A 20,193-nucleotide genomic window follows, 5' to 3' on the forward strand; every position below is an offset into this window, starting at 1 on the left:
TAAATGAAATGGAGGCATGAGGGATTTCAGAGGGAAGGTTGGGGTGGGGGAGTGGGTGGGGAGAGATTAATCAAAGAGCTCATATGCCTGTATGCATAACCCATGAACACTGACATTGGTATGGGAAAGGCCTTGGGGGGTGAGGGGGATCAGTGGGAGGAAAAAGGGGACATCTGTAATAATTTCAACAATAAAGATAAATTTAAAAAAAGAAAATGGAGGCAAACAATCTACCAGACACAGAGTTCAAAGTAATGGTTATAAGGGCTCAATAGCATGAAAAGGGAACCCTCGTGCACAGTTGGTAGGAATGTAGATTGGTGCAGGCACTGTGGGAAGCTCTATGGAGTCACCTCAAAAATTTAAAAATGGAACTGCCTTATGACCCAGCAGTTTCACTTCTGGGAATATATCCAAAGAAAACCAAAACATCAATTCGGAAGAATATATGTAACCCTGTGTTCATTGCAGTGTTATTTACAATAGCCAAGATTTTAAAGCAACCCAAGTGCCCATCAGTAGATGAGTGGATAAAAAAGCTGTGGTACATTTACACAATAGAATACTACTCAGCTGTAAAAAAATAAATCTTACCTTTCGCCAAAGCATGGATGGACCTGTAGAATATTGTGCTAAGTGAAATAAGCCAGTCAAAGAAAGACAAGTACCATATGATTTCACTTATACGTGGAATCTAATGAACAAAATAAACTAACAAACAAAATAGAAACACTCATAAATACAGAGAACAGATTGACAGCTGTCAGAGGGGAGAAGTGTTGAGGAACTGGGTGAAAAAGGTGAAGGGATTAAGCAAAGGGGGGAAAAAACAACTCAGAGACAACAGTATGGTGATTACCAGAGGAGAAGGGAGTTGGGGGCAGGTAGAAGAAAGTAAAGGGGTGTTAATGGTGATGGAAGGAGACTTGACTTTGGGTAGTGAACACAATACAATATACAGATGATGTATTATAGAATTGTACACCTGAAACCTATATAATTTTATTAACCAGTGTCACCCCAATAAGTTCAATATAATTTTTTAAAGAGTAGATTTAGTTTTTATTCAGTTTCATAACAAGATAACCATTTGCAGACATAGGTATTTCCAGAGAAAGTTGAATCTTGGCAAGATAGTTTTTGATAGGGTATTAGCCCTACAATATTTGTAAAATTTATTATTTTCAAACATATTTAATTCTAAATATTGTACTGCACTGCATTAACCACCAAATGTTATGCTTTTAGTGTAAGTTAAGAAAGGTGAATTGAACAGTGGTGTTTTTATAAGGTTTGAAATAAAAAAACTCTTTTTGGGATATCAGTCTTTAGCTCTACAATTTTAGGAATGTATTTCAAGCTGCCACTTTCATTTCTGGAAATTCTATTTCAGCATAGGAAAATAGACCAGATTGTTCCTTGCCAAATAAATTTCCCAAAGATACAATCATCAGGGAATGAATAAATTGAGTCACATATGGTTTCTTGTGGAATACACTTGCAGATAAGTCATTGAATTGTTTATGTAACCTGTAATTTCAGTTAAAATGGCCCTGTATTTGAACCATACCTGCTAATGGTCTGAGGCTGAGATTTCTTCTTGGAAAACATAAACCAGGAGACTTCTTTTAACTCAAGCTCAAAAACATTTAACACCATACCTAGTACTAACCCACCTCATGTTCTTGTAGTAATAACAGACTGCCATACTGCTTATCCAGTTTATCAAGAAACCATTGACCATGTGAGTTAATTTAATTCATGTATTAATTAAATACATGTGTTATTTAACTTTTAGCTTTTTAGAAAAAGTAAACAGACAGTGAATAGGTTCATGGTTCTGTGTCTTAGCAACACGTTGCCACTATGGATTTAAATTTTGAAATAAGTCCCTTGTCAACGGAGACCATTGCAGGAGAATCATCCATTGTCATCAGTCCTTAATAAACTTTTCAATACTTTTTTTAGTTCGGAGAAATACCATTTCCTTGATGACTTGTTTGTGTTGAACATCTCATCCATAAGTTTTCACTCATCAAAATTCTCATTGATTCTTTATAAATAAACACAACTATCACACAGTTATTTTTATCTCTATTCCTATGAGCTACAAAGAAGAATGCCACGAATTATTTAACATTCTTACCCAACTCACCTCATAAGTTTGCAGCCATACCACTAACATTCTAAACAACTATAATTTTAATTCGATCTATGTATGCAACTACTGTTTATTACTCAAATTCTACATTCACTAGACATTCTTTTATAAATTTTACCATCTATAAGAGACTGATATCTTAAAGCTTTTCATCTTAATAATTTCATGTCACCAGTACCACTTACTTTATTAGTATTTTAAAAACAAATCCTATTTAAATTTCATTACGTTTCTGTTTATTCCATTTTCATCATGCATCTTTTCCACATTCTATAATTTGTTTCATAATGCTAACTTTTGACAGTCTCATTTTGTTTGCTTTATTTCACCACTTGGAATATTCTCTTCCACAAAGAAAATGCCATCTCCCATTTCTTTTGAAAATCATAGGTCTCTAGTTCTCTCTTTTATGGACAGAAGAAATATTTCACTTTCCTCTTGAGTCTACTATAAGAAAGACAACAACCTACGTAACACAAAGACATTAAGGAAATACTACAAACAATTCTATAAATTTGACAATTTAGATAAAATAAATCAATTCCTTGAAAACCATATACCAGAAATCACTCAAGATGAAATACATAACCTGCATACACCTATAACTAATAAAGAAATTGAATTTGTGGTCTCACTTATATGTGGAATCTAATGAACAAAATTAAGTGATGAACAAAAAAGATCCAGAGACATTGAAGCCTGCAACAGACTGAAGTTTTTCAGAGGGAAAAGCTGGGGGTGGGGGGTGGGGGTGGGGGGATTAACCAATGAATTTATATTCATATATGCAAAGCCCATGGACAGACTGGAAATCGAACCCGGATTCCTGGATCCTAGGTCAACGCTCAACCACTAAGCCACACCCGGCTGGGCTAAAAAAATTTTTAAATGTGTTGACCTGCATAAGTGTGAAAAATAGACATACTAATATGCTCTCTCTGATATTGATGGATGTTATAGGTGTAGTAGATGATTTTAGACAGCTTAATGCTAAATAGAGCCTTGAGACTGAGAGAAGACTGAGTGTCGTTCAGGCGGTTCTATTATGGATGTGAGAATCATGTTCATGGATGATATGGGCTTCAGAAGAGATGTGGTAGAATGCTGATCTGAGATGGCCCTAGAAAGGAGTAAGTCAACTTCCCTCTTTCTGGCTCATGAAAGAAGTATCCATTGGAGAAGACTGATGAAATGGGGACATTTTAAGAAAGAGATGTTCAGTTAAAGTGATGATAGTTTGTACAAAATAGAAATTCTTGCCCCAGCCGGGTGGCTCAGTTGTTTGGAGCATCATCTCATACACCAAGAGGTTGCAGATTCGATTCCTGATCAGGGCACATACCTAGGTTGCAGGTTCGGTCCCCAGTCTGGGCACGGACGGAAAGCAACTGATCAGTGTTTATCTCTCACATTGATATGTTTCTTTCTCTCTCTCTTAAAAAAAAAAAAATCAAAAAAAAAAATCAATGAACATATCCTCAGGTGAGGATTAAAAGGAAAAAATAGAAATTCTACAGAGCTCAACGAAGGGGAGTTAGCAGAATGAACACAAGGGTGAACAGTTGGAGAGGAACATGACTGAGATGAATAGGAATGACTGGGTGATGAATACTGGAGTATGTTGGGTACATTATGTGGAAGCAGAGGGGTCAGTGAAAATCCCATGGACTGGTAGGAATTGCTAGGACAATATTCTGTTTTATATCTCCAAAGTTTGACCCATGCTCTTTCCTCTGCCTGGAATTTTTTTTTTAATATATCTTTATTGACTTCAGAGAGAGGAAGGGAGAGGGAGAGAGATAGAAACATCAATGATGAGAGAGTCATTGATCGGCTGCCTCCTGCACTCCCCCGACTGGGGATCGAGCCTACAACCTGGGTATGTGCCCTGACTGGGAATTGAACCTAAGTCTCCTGGATTCTAGGTCCATGCTCAACCGCTGAGCCATTCCTGGCTGGGCTGCCTGGAATGTTTTACCTCAACCCACCTCAGCGTTATCTGTTTCATTCATATTTAAAATTCTAAACTCACAAGTTTATATTTCACTGCTAGAACCATCCCTGGCACTCTTTCCTCACCTCTTCCCCAAGCTCAGACCCCTCTTTAGTTGTTCCCATAGCACCCAGTATACATCCTTATTTCAGAACTCACCATTTTGTATTAAAATTACTTCAAGTTCCCCTCTAAGATGCTATGATCCTCTGGGTGAGGTTTCATGTTATATCTCTTTGCCTCAGGCAGGTAGCACAGAGCCTAGGACTGAACTAGTATCAACAAATATTTGTTATTTGAACAGAGGAATAGGGCAGCACCTGTGTTTGATTGTAAGATGGGGTTGGCAAGTACCTGGACCTTCTTTTTTCTTCCGGGGCCACTAGTAGCACAGTCCAGTGAGTTGTTTTGTGACTAGTTCAGGTCTGCTTAGGGAAAAGCAAAACTCCATGGCCAGCCAGCAGGTCATTGTTAAGGCCAAGGGCACAACCATTATTCTCAGTGTCTCCTTTGTTTCTAGAATACATTTGCAGTCTTTGGGCAAGTGATGAATAGCAAGGGAACACTTGCTGACATTTACATTTGGGTAGCCAGGATTTTATGTGATGCTATTACAGTGATCACTGCACAGAGTATTTGGCCCACTGCATTCCTGTCCATTGTCTTTGTAGAAAATCCTGATGATGAATAGATTTAAAAGACTGTTACCTGGTTCATGAACAGAATTCTCATCAGGACCCAACTGTTTTATCTGTACCTTGGCAGTTTCTCTCCTTAGATTATTTCATTGATCTTCCCAGAGACATCTTAAAACATCTAACTGCAATCTTTCATTTTTGTTTTAGGCCATTCATCATTATTTGATTCTCTTTTTCTGCTTAAACAATTCCTTCTGGGTTTTTTGTCATTGTAGCTGAACTATCAATACCACTATTCTTTTCTTTTGGAGTATATTCTTCACTTTGTTCTATAGAGTTGTGCTCTAGGATCTATTTTATTTTTTATTCCTTCATTAGGCTTTTCTCCATTAGGCTTTTCAGAGGACTAGAGAGCCATTTTTTTTTTTTTTAAACTAGAGAGCTTTTTAATAAAGAACCTGAACTCACAGGAATGAGATGATAAAGGAAACTTCAAGTGATTATTTTTCATCTAGGTGTTTCTCCCTCCTCACCCTGCCTTATCCTCAGCATAGAAGTAGGGCCTTATTTTTCTCAGATAACTAACGACGACAACATGGAAGGTTTTAAGTCATTCTGTTATTGTTCAGTCCATTAGACAATATCAGGCATCCTAGACTTGTACGCTGTGTACTATGCTATTTAGTCCACAGAAAAACAAATATGACAGTCTATGCCTTCAAGGAATTCATAATATAATCAGGATGAAAAATAAGCTAAAAGTTACAAATACCTCCTATACTTTTCTGACAGTTATGTCATCATATGAGCTTCTCTGTGTAAGGAACTTAGCACAGCTTCTGGCCTGTACAAGAGTGTTCAATAAATGGTGGTTATATTGATAGATACATACAGAGTAAGTGGAAACATGAAGAAGGGAGTGGCCATGACATCCTTTGTATCCTGGATACAAAGAAGTTTACACAGAGAAACTAATACTGAGGAAATTGCATATACAAAAGTATAGGGAATGAATATAAGGTTCATTTAGAGAACCCTAAGTAATTGCTATATCTAGAAAAGAGGGTTTGGAGGAGGGGAAAAGAGTGAGAGATGAGGCTTCTGAGGTAGGCAGAAATTTGAACTTGGTCCTATAAGGAATGGGGCCATTAATTTATAGTAAGCAAGGAGTCTTAAAATTAGCCAATTCTAAAGACAAGTTCTGATATATTGCATGTCTCTTTCAGGTCTCACTTGCTCTGGAGCCTCTGTCTGAAACTTATGACAGCTACAACCTACTTACCACTGACATGACAGAAAATGTGCTTTTATCTGAGGAGAGATTCAGAGAATATACTGAACCCAGCAATACCCAATTTCTGGCTCCATCAAGACCTCATAGGATACCTACCACCAAAATTAATGGAAAAGAATTAACAGCCAACAGTAGTAGATCAACCACTCCAAGGTAATTACCACACCTAATACCAGTCAATCTGTCAGCTAATTCCCACTGCACTTATAATTTCTGCCATTCATTTTGTGATTGGGTAAAAGACTAGAAGTAGTCGCTTGTTTAGCAAATAACTATTAAATACCCACTGTGGTCCTCATCCAGTACCAGGTGCTGGGCATAGGAATCAATAAGACACATACAAAATAGTCACGGGGATGTAAAATACAGAATAGGGAATATATCAATAATAATGTACTAACTATGCATGATACCAGGTGGGTACTAGAATTATCGGGAGGATCACTTCGTAAGTTATATAATTGTCTAACCACTATGCTGTACACCTGAAACTAATATAAAATATTGAATGTCAACTGTAATTGAAAAATAAAGTAACAAGACACAATTCCTGTTTTTGAGGTCTGCTTACAGTCTAGTGGGGAGGCCAACATACAGGTAAATAAGTATGACTAAGTCATATACAGGTCACATGATATAAGTCCATGAGGAAAGAGGGAAAAGGCAGTATTTTGTGAAACAGAATGGAGTAAGAGGAATAGCTTTTGATTTTAAATAATTATGAAGCATGTGCTTTGTATCAGGCCCAGCACATGGCTCTTTATTTCATTGTCTCACTTTAGCCACAACCACACATTAGTCGGTAAAGCATCTCGTATTTATTTCATTTGGGACATGAAAAACAGATTACAAAATCTAAGCTACACTGTTATTACTATAAACCACTGATCTATTTTCTATCTCTGACAAAGAGGAATGTTACCGTAATAGATAATAAACTGCTGATGTTTTTTATTTTAAAACAGGGGAAAGGACCACTTGTACTTTGCAGAGAACTCTGATACAATAAAGGACTCTTATTTTGGACTACAGCATCATCTTAATTCAGAACAGAGTTTAGAGTCTGTGACTCTGAAAGGCAAAGCCCCACACAAGCAGATGTCTCTTCTCAACAGTTCTGAATTCCAGCCTCAAATTAGGACTGTTGCCATGAGTCGAAGTGACTCATGCATCTCTTCTTCAAACAATCCCCCTACCAAGGACCTTCTTTCGGGTATGTATATGTTTGTGAACTGAGATTGAACTATATTTATCAGGATTGTGCTGCCTGTTAGCTAGCCTACACAGAGAACCAAAACTTCTGTTTGAACTGAATAGCCATATAAAAGAGCCCAGAATTTCTCACCATTTAAAGGCAGCTCTATTAAACCACTAAGTTACTTCTAAATAGTAGGTGCTTATAATTGTAGGTTTGGGAAGGAACCTGGTAATGGGGGAAAGTCTTTATCATAGAAAAACATTAGTTCTTATTTGTTTCCAAATAATTCAAGGCAAATAAGGTTTTGTCTAATCATCAGCATTTACTTGTATGACTGTGCAGAGGCCAGTACTAAATCTGTTTCACATCCTGAAAACTGGTCTCAGAGTGGGAACATTCAGTGCATAGCAACTGCTTATCTTAAGCCTGGGAATTAAACATGACTTGCAGGCAAACAGAGGTAGAAAGGAGCCACTTTACCTATGAAAGGGCTTAGACTGAAATAAAAAGCAAATAGGAACTAGATCAGATTATCTCATGTTACGGAGTGGTATTCTAAAAGCAAATGAGGTAGCTTATACATTAAGCTGTTATGGTCAATTATTTATCTCTGTGATATTGAGAGCATGACAGGAATTCGTCTCCATCCTCACAAGTAAAATTTCCACAGTAGAATATCTGCAGTATTAGTAGGAAAATCTTTTAAATAACTATTTGGATACATAATTTACATTAGTAAGGGTATTTTTTTAATGAAGAAATTTTGTTTATATTTGTTAAACTGTAATGTCTCTGATCCCCTATTTTTTTAAATATGCCTTGATTATAATCTATTAATTTTAGTCTTTAATGCAACCTAGGCTACATTAATGAGAAAGAAATTTGTCCCACTGTACTCAGCACTTGTCAGCTCACATCTGGAATATTTTGTGTAGACCTGGGCACCAGACTTTGAGAAAAATGTTTGTCCACTCATTAAGCAGTTATTTTTCAGCACCTATTAAATGCCTGACATCCTTGTAGGTGTCAGGGATACAGCATTCTAAATTAAAAACAAAACAAAAAAACATAAACTCCTGCCTTATGGATCTTATATTCTAGATAGGAAGACCAGTGGTAAACTAGATAAATAATTATGTAGGGTTAGATGGTGATAATAGCAATGGGAAAATATGAAGCAAGGAAGGTGTGAGGAGATGTTAGTTTTACGTAGGTTGACAATAGTAGACCTCATTCAGAAGGTAACAGAGTAAAGCTCTAAAGAAGATGAGTTCCTTCTAACAAGAGTAAGTAGTCTTGTGAAGGGACCACCAAGAAATACTTATATTTAGCCTTGAGAAAGCAGCTACCATTTAACTGAGCTAATATCACGTGCTAGCTACTGTGCCAAGTGCCTTATACATGTAATTTTTAAAAAATTAAGTGAGGTAGCAACTTTTATCTCCATTTTTAAAATGAAGATACAGACTTAGAGTTAGGGAGGTCCCACCCTGTCAAAGAGGGCAGCTGTTCCTCAGGTCTAGTTCATTATTGTCTCAGACTCTGAGGCAAGATCCTCTGCCTTATCCTATTGTAGATTTGTTGTTAACCTAGGCTTTTTTTTTTTTTTAATCCAAACTGTGCTAACCAACTGTTAAAGCCAAACAGAATATGCCAGGTACAACCCACAGTCTGCCAATGTGCAACCTCTTCCAAAAGAGTTAATAGGATCAATAGGTTTAAAGATAAACCAAGACAGATTGTGACTCAGTGTGAGTTAGTAGTTCTACCTGTGCAAAATGAGAGGACAGCTTCAAAAGGTAGTGAATTCTCTATCACTGGAAATGGTCAAGCACAGGCTAGATAACCTTCTGATGGGACTCTTACACATTGGATTAAACCACCAAGTAGGCAGATACGATCTTTAAAGGTCCCTTCCAACCACAAGATTATGGAGGACTACGATTAAGTGGGTCACTTTAGTAAGTAGGTCTAGACTTGAGATCATGGGAGGGATATAACAATGTATAAACCCAGTTATCTTCCTGGTCTGTCTTTATTGTACTGACATACTGGAAAGGGGGATACAGAGCTGAATTAGTCAACCAGCTAGTATTTATGGAAAACTAACTATATACCCGGCTTCTAAGAGTTGGGGTTTAGAGTAGATGGCAAGGAGTTGAAACAAAAACCAGAAGCTTGGTACCTCAATGTGTTTAGCAGGAGCTTTGCCCACGGCATGTAGGAAGTACACAAGAGTAACATTTGTCCTGAACTCACCTAAGTGCCCTTCCTTTGTGTTCAGGAAATGATTTTGAGTTGAGGTGAAGGAAGATGCCATGACAGCTCTTATAGTGTAACGACCAGCTTCCTCTTGAGATGGGGAGATAAGATATTTGTGTTCCCATGCCTTAGACTTTAGAGAAGCTTTTCCAAGAATGGCTGTTTCAATAATGAATTCACTTGGAGGCCAATAAATGGACCACCTGTGCTCAGAGTTTTCCTACTTGTTCTCTTAAAATCCATTTCCTTTTTAAAACCTGCCTTTGGAAAGTATCGTTTGAGTTCCTGTTTTGTGCCAGTCACTGTTTTGAGTTTTGGGGTTAGAATAATAAATAAGATACAGACCCTGACCTTAAGATATTTAGTCTAATAAAAGAAACAGACTATAAAGCAGAAACAGTACAATATGAGTGATACATGCAACTGTATTTTTATTAAAGTATTTATTAAAACATTTTATCAGCCTTAGCTAAGGTTTGGCTCAGTGGTTAGAGTGTCAGCCCCTGGACTGAAGAGTCCTGGATTCGATTCTGGCCAAGGGCATGTATACCTCAGTTGCAGGCTTGATCCCTGGCCCTGATTGGGATGCGTGTGGGAGGCAACCAATTGATGTCACTCTTTCACATTGATGTTTCTCCCCCCCGCCCTTCCACTCTCTCTGAAAATGCAATTGAAAAAATATCCTCAGGTGAGAATTTAAAAAAACAAAAAACATTTTATCAAATGCCTGATATATACCAGGTGTACTGTACCAGGCACCGAGGATACAAAGACCAACAAGAGCCAATCTCTAGAAGTTGATGGGGTGAGATAGAAAATTATAACGCTGCATGATAAATTCTTTGATGGAATTAAATACCTAGAGCTTTTAGAGCACAAAGGAAGTGTTGTGTTTAAGGAATTGAAAATAGTTAAGTATGATTATATCATAAAGTACCAGTGCTATTTATCTCTAGAAATATTTTGGGTATCAGTAGAAAAATTATTTTTCTACATGGCCCTGAAATCAAATAAAGTTGATCGCCCTGGCTGTTATAGCTCAGTGGTTAGAGTGCTGGCCTTTGCACCGAAGGGTTGCAAGTTTGAGTCCCAGTCAAGGACACGTGCCTGGGTTGCAGGTTTGATCCCTGCCTGGGTCTGGGCACATGTGAGAGGCAACCAATCTATGTGCCTTTCTCACATCGATGTTTCTCTCTCTCTCTTTCCCTCTCTTTCCCTCCCTCCCTCCCTCCTCCCCTTCCTGCCTCCCTTCCACTCTCTCTAAAAATCAATGGAAAAAATATCTTCAGGTGAGGATTAACAACAAAAAAATTTATTATTGTTACTTAACTACTTTATTCATAAAGCATGTATTGAATGGGCCCACCTCATTAAAGAACTTTTAACTAGCCTGGCCAGAGTGGCTCGGTTGAATATCAAGCTGTGCACCAAAAGGTTGCTGGTTCAATTTTCTGTCAGGGGCATGTGCAGAAGGCAGCCAATCAATGTTTCTCTCCCCCCCCCCCCCCCAATCTTTAAGCATGTCCTCAGGTGAGGATTGAAAAAAAAACAACACACTTTTAACTACGTCACATAAAACCAGTACTAACTAGAAACTAAAAGGAAAAAGGTTTCCTGTCCCATGGCAGCTTCTTTAGACAAATTTCCAGTTCTATCAGACCTTATTTTTTTCACCTTTTCTCACTGAATAAACAAGAGAACCATTTTCTGGCTGAGTCCCAGTGAGACTTCTTAAAATTAAAACAAAAATATGACCCTGACTGGGTGGCTCAGTTGGTTGAAGTGTAGTCCCATACACCAAAAGGTTGTGGGTTTGATTCCAGGTCAGGACACATACCTAGGTTATGGGTTCAGTTCCTATTCGGGGTGTATATGGGAGGCAGCCAATTGATGTTTCTCCCTCACATCAATGTTTCTCTCAAGTGCACTGATCACAGATCACCATGAGAAATATAATAGTAACAAAAAAGTGGAAAAACTTTGAGAATTACCACAATGTAACAAAGCCACACTTTGAGAAAATACTGTTGGAAAAATAGTACTGGTAGACTTGCTCAGCACAGGGTTCCCACAAACCTTCAATTGTAGAAAACACAATATCTGTGCAGCGCAATGCAATAAAGCGAAGTACAATAAAATGAGGTTTGCCTATATAAGGAATATATGAAAATGTTAACCGTCAGTATTCTTGGAGATGACATTGATGAGTCTGTCAGTTTCCTTTTGCTGCATAACAAATCACCACAAACTTAATGGCTTAAAACAACACCCTACTTATTAGCTCACAGTCCTGTGAATCAGAAATCCAGCAAGGTATGGTTTGGTTTTCTGCTTAGAGTATCACAGGCTAGATCAAGATGTCAGCCAAGCCAAATTCTCATCTGGAAGCTCTGGGGAGAAATTCTTCCAAGGTCATTCTTGTTGACAAAATTCCGTTCCTTTGAGTTGAACTGAGGTCCCATTTCCTTGCTGTCTGTCAGCCAGGGGCCACTCAATTCCTAGAGACTGCCTGCATTTTTTGTCACTTGGCCCCTTCCATCTTAAAGACAGCAGTGATTTTTTAAAAGGTTTGTGCCCACCTTTCTGTCTTAAGGTTGACTGATTTGGAACCATAATGACATCTGCGGAATCCCTTCAGAGCAATACCTTGATGAGTGTTAGAATCACTGGGAGAAAGTATATGTACACAGGGAACTGAGGAGTCTTGGTGGGGTTGGCAGCAGGAGTATCATAGGATTCTGCCTACAATGATGAGTGATATTTATTTATTTATTCATTTATTTATTTACTTATTTTTGCATTTTCAGTAAATTATGCATTAAACACATGGTATTTTGGGGCTTGGGTGTTTTTGTTTTTTTAGTTATTAACCTACATTTTGAACTCTTTATACTAACAAATATTAAATTTTCATAAATCTGTTTAGCTTGGGATTTTTTTCTTCTTTGCCTGACTACCATATCTTCTTTATTTGTATAAGCTATAAAACTAGACTAAGAGAGATGGTGTCTAATCTTGCTCCTTCTAAACAACTGTGGAACCTCAAGAAAAGAATACTTCCCAGTATTCCTTAGAATAATGCCACTGGTCCTAAACTTTTAAAAAGAAGTAACAATGGCAGGAGAGTGTAAGAACCTTGGTGGGAAGATAGATAAATAAATAAAATAAATAAATAAATAAATAGTCTAAGAACTAAAGTGGGGTCATATATAGTATAGTGGTTAAAATCACAGGACAGAGAGTCATCCTGGTTATACATCTATTGCATGCAAATGGGCAAATTACTTACCTCTGTGCTTCGTTTTTTTTCCATCTGGGAAATGAAGGAAATAGTACCTATCTTAGAGGATTACTGAGAGGATTAAATGAGTTAATATATGTAATACACCTAGAGTAGCACCCAGCACATGGTAAGGGTTCAGTAAATGTTTTCTGCTATATTTATTGTTGTTGTTGTTACTTAAAGATGGGGTAAATTTTACCTATCTCAAAGTCCAAAGACTTCATCCTGACTTTTCTATTAACCTACTGTATGATCTTAGAAAAGTCATGGAGATTTTTTGGCATTCTTTTCTTTATCCATAAGAGTATAAATTTGGAATAGGCTCCTAAGTTTAGCTGGTATAATTGTGTTTCTTGGATAATACTATTAAAACTGTTGCAGATAATAAGAGAATTCAATAAGGTATCTGAATACAAAAATAATATATACATATTACTAACCTTACCATGTACAAGCACCAGTTGAACGAGTCCATACACTCACATAATGACTCCTACAAAGAAGTCAGTCTCTTCAGAAGAGAGACTTAATTCACTGCTTTAATACCAGCACTTAAAACAGTTCACATATTAGAAGCTCAGTAAATATTTGTTGTAAAATGAATGTCCTCAAGGAATTCTCAAGCTAGTGGGGAAGGCAGACAAGTAAGCCATTACAGTGCACTGTGATAAGTCCTGTGATAGAAGCAAAGGTGTTACATATTGCAAGTACTTCTGCTGGATTTTAGGTTTTTTGTGTTCTGCTTTTTCCCTCCTCAGCTCTGTTGGAACAAGGCAATAAACTACGCAATGCTATGGTGGTTTCTGCAATGAAATCAAGCCCAGATACCAGCATGTTGTTGGATGAAGTTCATCCTATGAAGGAAGATTTTCCTGGAGCATCAGCACAGTAAGTCATAGAATCAGCATGAACCCCGACAGTTTATTTCTTGATAGTTGTTAACATGTGTTTTTGTCAAGCTATGGACTAAATAATTTTAGAAGTGTACAGCAAACAATTCTTTTTTTTTTTTTATATGTTATTGTTGATTTCAGAGAGGGAGAAGGAGAGAGAGATGGAAACATTAATGATGGGAGAGTTGATCAGCTGCCTCCTGCACACCCTCTTCTGGGGATCGAGCCTGCAACCCAGGCATGTGCCCTGATTAGGAATTGAACTGTGACCTCTTAGTTCCTAGGTCAACTCTCAACCATTGACCTACACAGGCCGGGCCAGCAAACAATTCTTAATGTGGTGGAAAAGAAGCCTATACTAAAAGTTAAGATACTCAAGATCTAGACCTAGGACTGGCACTTAATAAATTGTAAATGGCTAAATTCTTTGCTTCCCCTGACCAGCCTGTATATAAAATGGGGATATTCTCTTCCCCCTCTTACAGAAATGAAATGAGATTCTAATGTAGGAAAGAACTTTGTAAATTATGAAGTTTTATGTATATTTAAGGTACTTACATCTAAAGTATGTTAAACTTTCTCTGTTGAACCATCTTTTAGCTCAATTCTGATTCAGATTTTTGCCATATGTCAGCCACTCACAAAGTATTTTTCCACACCTTAGGATCAAAGCCTTGTCTAAGAATCAATTTAAAGACCACATTGAAGATCACCTCTTCCCTCCGACTGAGAATAAATTTTCAGAACACGACACAAAAGCTGATACCAGAGCCATACAGCTGCTATTGGGCAGGTAAGAGCTCTTAACTAGCTTTCTTTGTTTAAAATTCTTTGTCCAAATCATTGTGTACATTGTTCACAGATTTATCTTCATAAAGTAACACTTCCTTAGAAAAACCAAGATATTCTCGCTTACTTGTTGCACACTAAATAAAAATCTCATTACCCACTAAATAAAAATCTAATCTTTAGCCGTTTATTCTTAGCCTCACTTAGAGAATGGTCTCCAATCTACCTTTTCATTCTTATTTCTCAACTCTATCCCCAACACCAGTGTTAGCAGACTAGAATGAAAAGAACATGGATTTTACACAGACACAAGTTGGAATTTGGGGTCTCTTATTACCTATGTGGCTTGCACAGTTAGGCAGGAAAAAATAAATAACAGGGTTCCAACTGGAAAGAAAGAAGTAAAATTATCCCTAGTCATAGATGACAGATTCTGGTATGTAGAAAATCCTAAAGAATGCACTAAAAAACAATTAGAACTAATAAATTTAGGAAGATTGCAAGATACAAGATTAATAAACAGAAATCAGTTGTATTTTTATATATTTGCAATGGGTAATCCAAAAAATGAAATTAGGGAACAATTTATTTACAGTAGCATTGATAAGAATAAAAATACTTAGGAATAAATTTAACAAAAATACAAAACATGAACTCTGAAAACTGCAAGACATTATTGAAAAAAATTTTAAAGATCTAAAACTTGGGGGTGGGGATCCCATGTTTATTATTGATGCAATCCCTATAGAAATCACAGCTGACTTCTTTGTAGAAATTGACAAGCTGATTTCTAAAATTCTTATGAAATTGCAAGGGACTCAGAATAGCCATAGCAATCTTGAAAAAGGAAAAGGAGGAGGATTCACACTTCCCTATTTTTAATCTTCCTACAAAGCAACAGTAATCAAGTCAGTTTGGTACTGGCATAAGAACAGACATAAGTCAATGTAATAGTCTAAAAATAAACCCAGGTGTCTATGGTCAACTAACATTCAACAAAGATATCAAGACCATTCATTGAATAGTCTTTTCAGATGGTGCTGGAACAGCTGGCTAGACACACATTAAAAAAATGAAGTTGGACCCTTACCTCAAATTATATACAAAAATTAACTCAGAATGCATCAAATAGCTATACAGAAGAGCTAAAACTATAAAACTCTTGGAAGAAAACATAGAGGTAAATCTTTATGACCTTGCATTTGGGAAAGGATTCTTAGATATGACACCAAAAGCGCAAGCAACAACAACAAAAAATAGATAAATTAGATTTAATCAAAATTAAAAATGTTTACCCTGGCCTGTATGACTCAGTAGGTTGAAGCATCATCCTGTGCACCGGAAGGTCGGGGGTTTGATTCCTGATCAGGGCACATACCTATGTTGCAGGTTTGATCCCCGATCAGGGCACGTACAAGAGGCAACAGATCAATGTATCTCTCATAGTGATCTCTCTCAATCTCTCTCCTCCCCTCCTCTTTCTCTCACTCCCCTCCTCTCCCTTTCTGGAATCAAGTTTTTAAAAAGAGAGAGAATATAGGAAGAAAGCATACGGCCTGGAGTCCAAGAAGTAGGGGATGTAACACAAAAGAAGAGAAAAGGAGCCCTAGCTTATTTGGTTCAGTGGTTAGAGCGTCGGCCCAGAGACTGAAGGGTCCTGGGTTCAGTTACGGCCAAGGGCATGTACCTGGATTGCAGGCTCAATCCCCGGCCCTGGTCGGGGTGCTTGTGGGAAGCAACCAATCGATGTGTCTCTCTCACATCGATGTTTCTCTCTCTCTCTCTCTCTCTCCCTTCTGCTCTTTCTGAAAAAAGCAATGGAAAAGTATCCTTGCGTGAGGATTAAAAATAAAAAAGGAGGTCTAAGATCTGTGTCATATTTAGAGAATAAACACTCCTTTTAGGAACTGGACAGGGCTTCACTAGGAATATTTCACTAGGGGAGGGAGTATGTGGAGACATTCCTCCTGTGTTTGACCAAATTGAGAGGAAATTTTCAGTTCTCTTGGAGAGTTGAATAAAGAAATATTAATAGGCACACAGAAAACTAAGTAGATGAAAATTAAGGCAGTTATTAAAACAAGGAAAACTAGAAGTTGTTTATGAAAGTGTAAAAACTTATACTTGGCTCTGACACAATGTTAACCCCGAAGATTAACTGCAAAAAAATGTAATATAACTAAATTGAGAAGATGGGTGAAAGGGAAATGCGTATCCAAGAGTAGTGGTATAAAAGAGTGGATTCTTCATTTTTTCATAATAGGAAGTCCATAAATCATTTAGAAAAGTGAAAAATCAGAAAATAACAATACACATGTTACTTAGCAATATGAAGACAAGGAGGGTGTCTGTTTTACTCACTTCTATATTCTACAAAAAACTAATCTCACCATAATTAACCCTAAATACACATATTTTTGCTTAGTGGAAGAAAGCATATTTATGAATTAACTTCACAAAAAACAACATATAACATTTTAGTTATGGAATTATAGTTAATTCTTTCCCTTTTCTTTCCTCTCTGCTAGACTGTAATCAGCCCAAGAGTAGAGCAACTTAGCTTAGTCATTTCTGTATCATTTAGTACCTAACACCTTGCCTGGCACATAATAGGAGCCCACTAAAGTGTTTGTTAAATAAATGAATGAAATCACAATCAGTGTCAGTAGTGTCTTTTTTGAATACTAGTTGTTGTCATCCCAGCGGAGGGGGAATATAATATGAAAATATTCATCAGATAGTCTTCTGTTTTATGTGAGTCTTCTTCCATGTTTAGAACTTTAGAAAGTTTTCACTAAAAGAATAGCTCGGCTTAAATGTCTTTTAAAGTTCTTCTGCTTTGTTTATCTCTGCAGTGCTGAATTATCCCAAGATCATTACTGGGATGGGCTAGGCTCTCCTCCAGATTCTCCAGCTCCTGGGAGTGATGTGTATTGCAGCAGTGAGCTGAATGACCCTCAGTATGACCAGAGTCTCCTGGAGAACTTATTTTACACAGCACCTGTAAGTCATTGAATCTGAAACTTTAGGAGTTAGGTAACAATTAGAATATGAATAATATTAGAAGGTGCCAGCGTGTTACCACTTGCCAGATAGAAAGCTATCCATTTTACATAGCATTTTTAATTATAATGACAACCTGAAAAGGAAAGTATTATCCTCATTCTACAGCTGAGGAGACAGGCCTAGAAAGATTAAGTACGTTGTCCAAGGACACATAGTAAATATTAGAGCCAGGATTCAAATTCTAGTTTACCTGAGTCCAAAGCCTATGGTCTTAATTAATATATGGCTTCCTTAGAGCTCTTCTATGGAAGAGCTAACGCACATATATCCTCAGAACCACCCTTAACTGGTATCTCTTCAAAATATTCCAGAAACACCTCTACTCACAGGTGACAAATACCTCTACTGTTCTGCAGACTGGGATGACACGCCAGGGGTGTTAAATATCCTTCATGCCTAGCCATCCCTGAGGTTTTATTACCAGGAGAAGGGGATATCTCTATCTAAGTCAACCCTAGTCATTTCAAAAAGATGGAGGTCTCAAATATGGAAACCTCCTCTACCCCTAGGAGGTGTGTGCCTGGCATACTTCCTTTCCCTATCCTTCTCAAACCCTTTTTCCAGCTAGATTTGTTCTTCTGTTCTCTTCTTTCTCATTTTATACTGCTACTGTGTCTCCCAGGGGACATATGGCCTTCTTTGTCATCTTCACACTCCATCCCCAGAGAAGAGTCAGAGCTATAACTCAATCATCCAACCCCCTCCAAAGATAGCTGAGTTGATGCATATTTTCAGAATGTAGAGGACCCTGATGAGCCCAGATGTGTCTTCCTCACCTTCCAGTGCCTTTGGGTCAAAGGCAGCCATTCTTGCTATCATCCATACCCCTTGAGACTTCTACATTTTTAAAAAATATAAATATGAACACCAGCAACTGGTCTGTGGGGATACAAAGATTCTTTTCCCTGTATCGGGCTGGACCTGTCTTTCTCACAAGAAGTCATGAGGTCATAAAGAATTCCTTCTCTTCATCTTCTGCTCCAAAGGAAGTAACAAGAGGAGTCCTCAGTTAAGGATTATAGCATCTATGATACCTTCCTGTCCAGAGCCTAATGGATCTTTTTCATTCCAACCATCTACCTTTCCCCTGTTGAATGCAATAAGACACCATGACACTAGCAACTGTTGTTCTTTGGAAATGGGTTTTCTGACCATGTGGCTGATGTTTCATGAGCAGTATGGTCGTCTTCATTTGTTGCTTCTGATTTTCATCTTTTTTGTTTTATTAACTAATACAGAAGATCTTGTGTATTTATTCCCGTTGTTATTATATAGACATTGAGTCCAAAAAAAGAAAAAATGCTTTGTAATTTCCCTTGAAAAAGTTGCATTGCTTCCAAGAAGGGTATTCTGATCATGCTTAGTTGACTATTAGTTTGTTACTCTTATCACACAGGTCAACACATACACCTGAGATGCTGAAAAACGGAATTGGAAGTGATAAAATGACTTTGGATTTTCCTCCTGCATTTATATTAACAAGCTCTTTTTAAACTATATAACTGTAGTCAAATAACTATAATAGGGTCTTCTCTTTTGCATTTTATGGTAGAAAGGGCTGATCAGTCAATTGTAGCTGTCTTTTCTCAAAATAAAAATTAATTCCTAGGCACTCAGCCACTGTTCCCCCAATTAAGGAAATTTGTGACATAATAAACAGTTCATCTTAGCAAGATTAAAAGCAGAATGAATCATTAATAGTATGGAGTGGTGAAAGATGCAGCCTGTGCATCCATATAGTTAGGTTACATTTCACCAGTGATTTTGCCTTAAACTACGGTAGAAGTTCAGACTTTGGAACCCAGTGAGATCAAAATCTGCCTTTATTACTTGTAGCTGTAAATCATAAACAAGCTAACTTCTCTCAGCTTTCATTTTTCTCACTTGTAAAAATTGAGATAAGGGCACCTTATAGGAATGTAGTATTAGAAATACACACGCAGCATTTAGCATTTATTGACTGATATAGCACGCAGTCAATAAATAGGGGTTATTGTGAATTTGAAAGAAGAATCTGTTTTATTTGAAATAGATTCTTATAGAACTTGTAGGTTATTTTTGTGAACTTCAGATTACAGTTGACCCTTCAACAATACGGTTTTGAACTGCACAGGTCCACTTATACACAGATTTTTTTTTCAGTTGATACTCAGCCCTATGTATCTGCGGGGTTTGCATTCGTGGATTTAACAACCACAGATTGAAAACAGTAGTTTTGCATTCCCAACCACAATTCCCGAAGTACTTTTTTTGATTTACAGTTGGTTGAATCTGTGGATGCAAAGCACCAACTGTAGTTAAGATTTGTGGGAGTCAAAAGTTACAGGCAGGCCCAGCTGGCGTGGCTCAGCGGTTGAGCATCAACCTAGGATCCAGGAGATTAGAGTTCGATTCCCGGTCAGGGCACATGCATGGGTTGCGGGCTCGATCCCCAGTGGTGATTGTGCAAGAGGCAGCCAATCAATGACTCTCATCATTGATGTTTCTCTCTCTCTCTCCTTCTCTCTTACTCTCTCTGAAATCAATAAAGATATATTAAAAGAAAAAAAAAGTTATAGACAGATTTTTCACTGCAGAAGGGAGTCATTGCCCTTAATTCCCACTTATTCAAGGGTC

At 37.5% G+C, this 20,193-nt stretch overlaps 1 protein-coding gene across 1 annotated transcript in view; it reads left to right on the top strand.

Annotated features, from left to right (window-relative positions):
• C2CD3 (C2 domain containing 3 centriole elongation regulator) overlaps positions 1–20,193 on the top strand; it is a 113,262-nt gene that overhangs the window by 13,554 nt on the left and 79,515 nt on the right. The window contains exons 4-8 of the mRNA XM_081153329.1: positions 6,019–6,239; positions 7,052–7,299; positions 13,588–13,717; positions 14,387–14,515; positions 17,367–17,514. Coding sequence (XP_081009455.1) covers positions 6,019–6,239; positions 7,052–7,299; positions 13,588–13,717; positions 14,387–14,515; positions 17,367–17,514 — 876 coding nt within the window. The remainder of the gene's footprint in view (positions 1–6,018; positions 6,240–7,051; positions 7,300–13,587; positions 13,718–14,386; positions 14,516–17,366; positions 17,515–20,193) is intronic.

Source organism: Miniopterus schreibersii, assembly GCF_964146895.1.
Source record: "Miniopterus schreibersii genome assembly, chromosome: 12".
Lineage (NCBI taxonomy): Eukaryota > Metazoa > Chordata > Mammalia > Chiroptera > Miniopteridae > Miniopterus > Miniopterus schreibersii.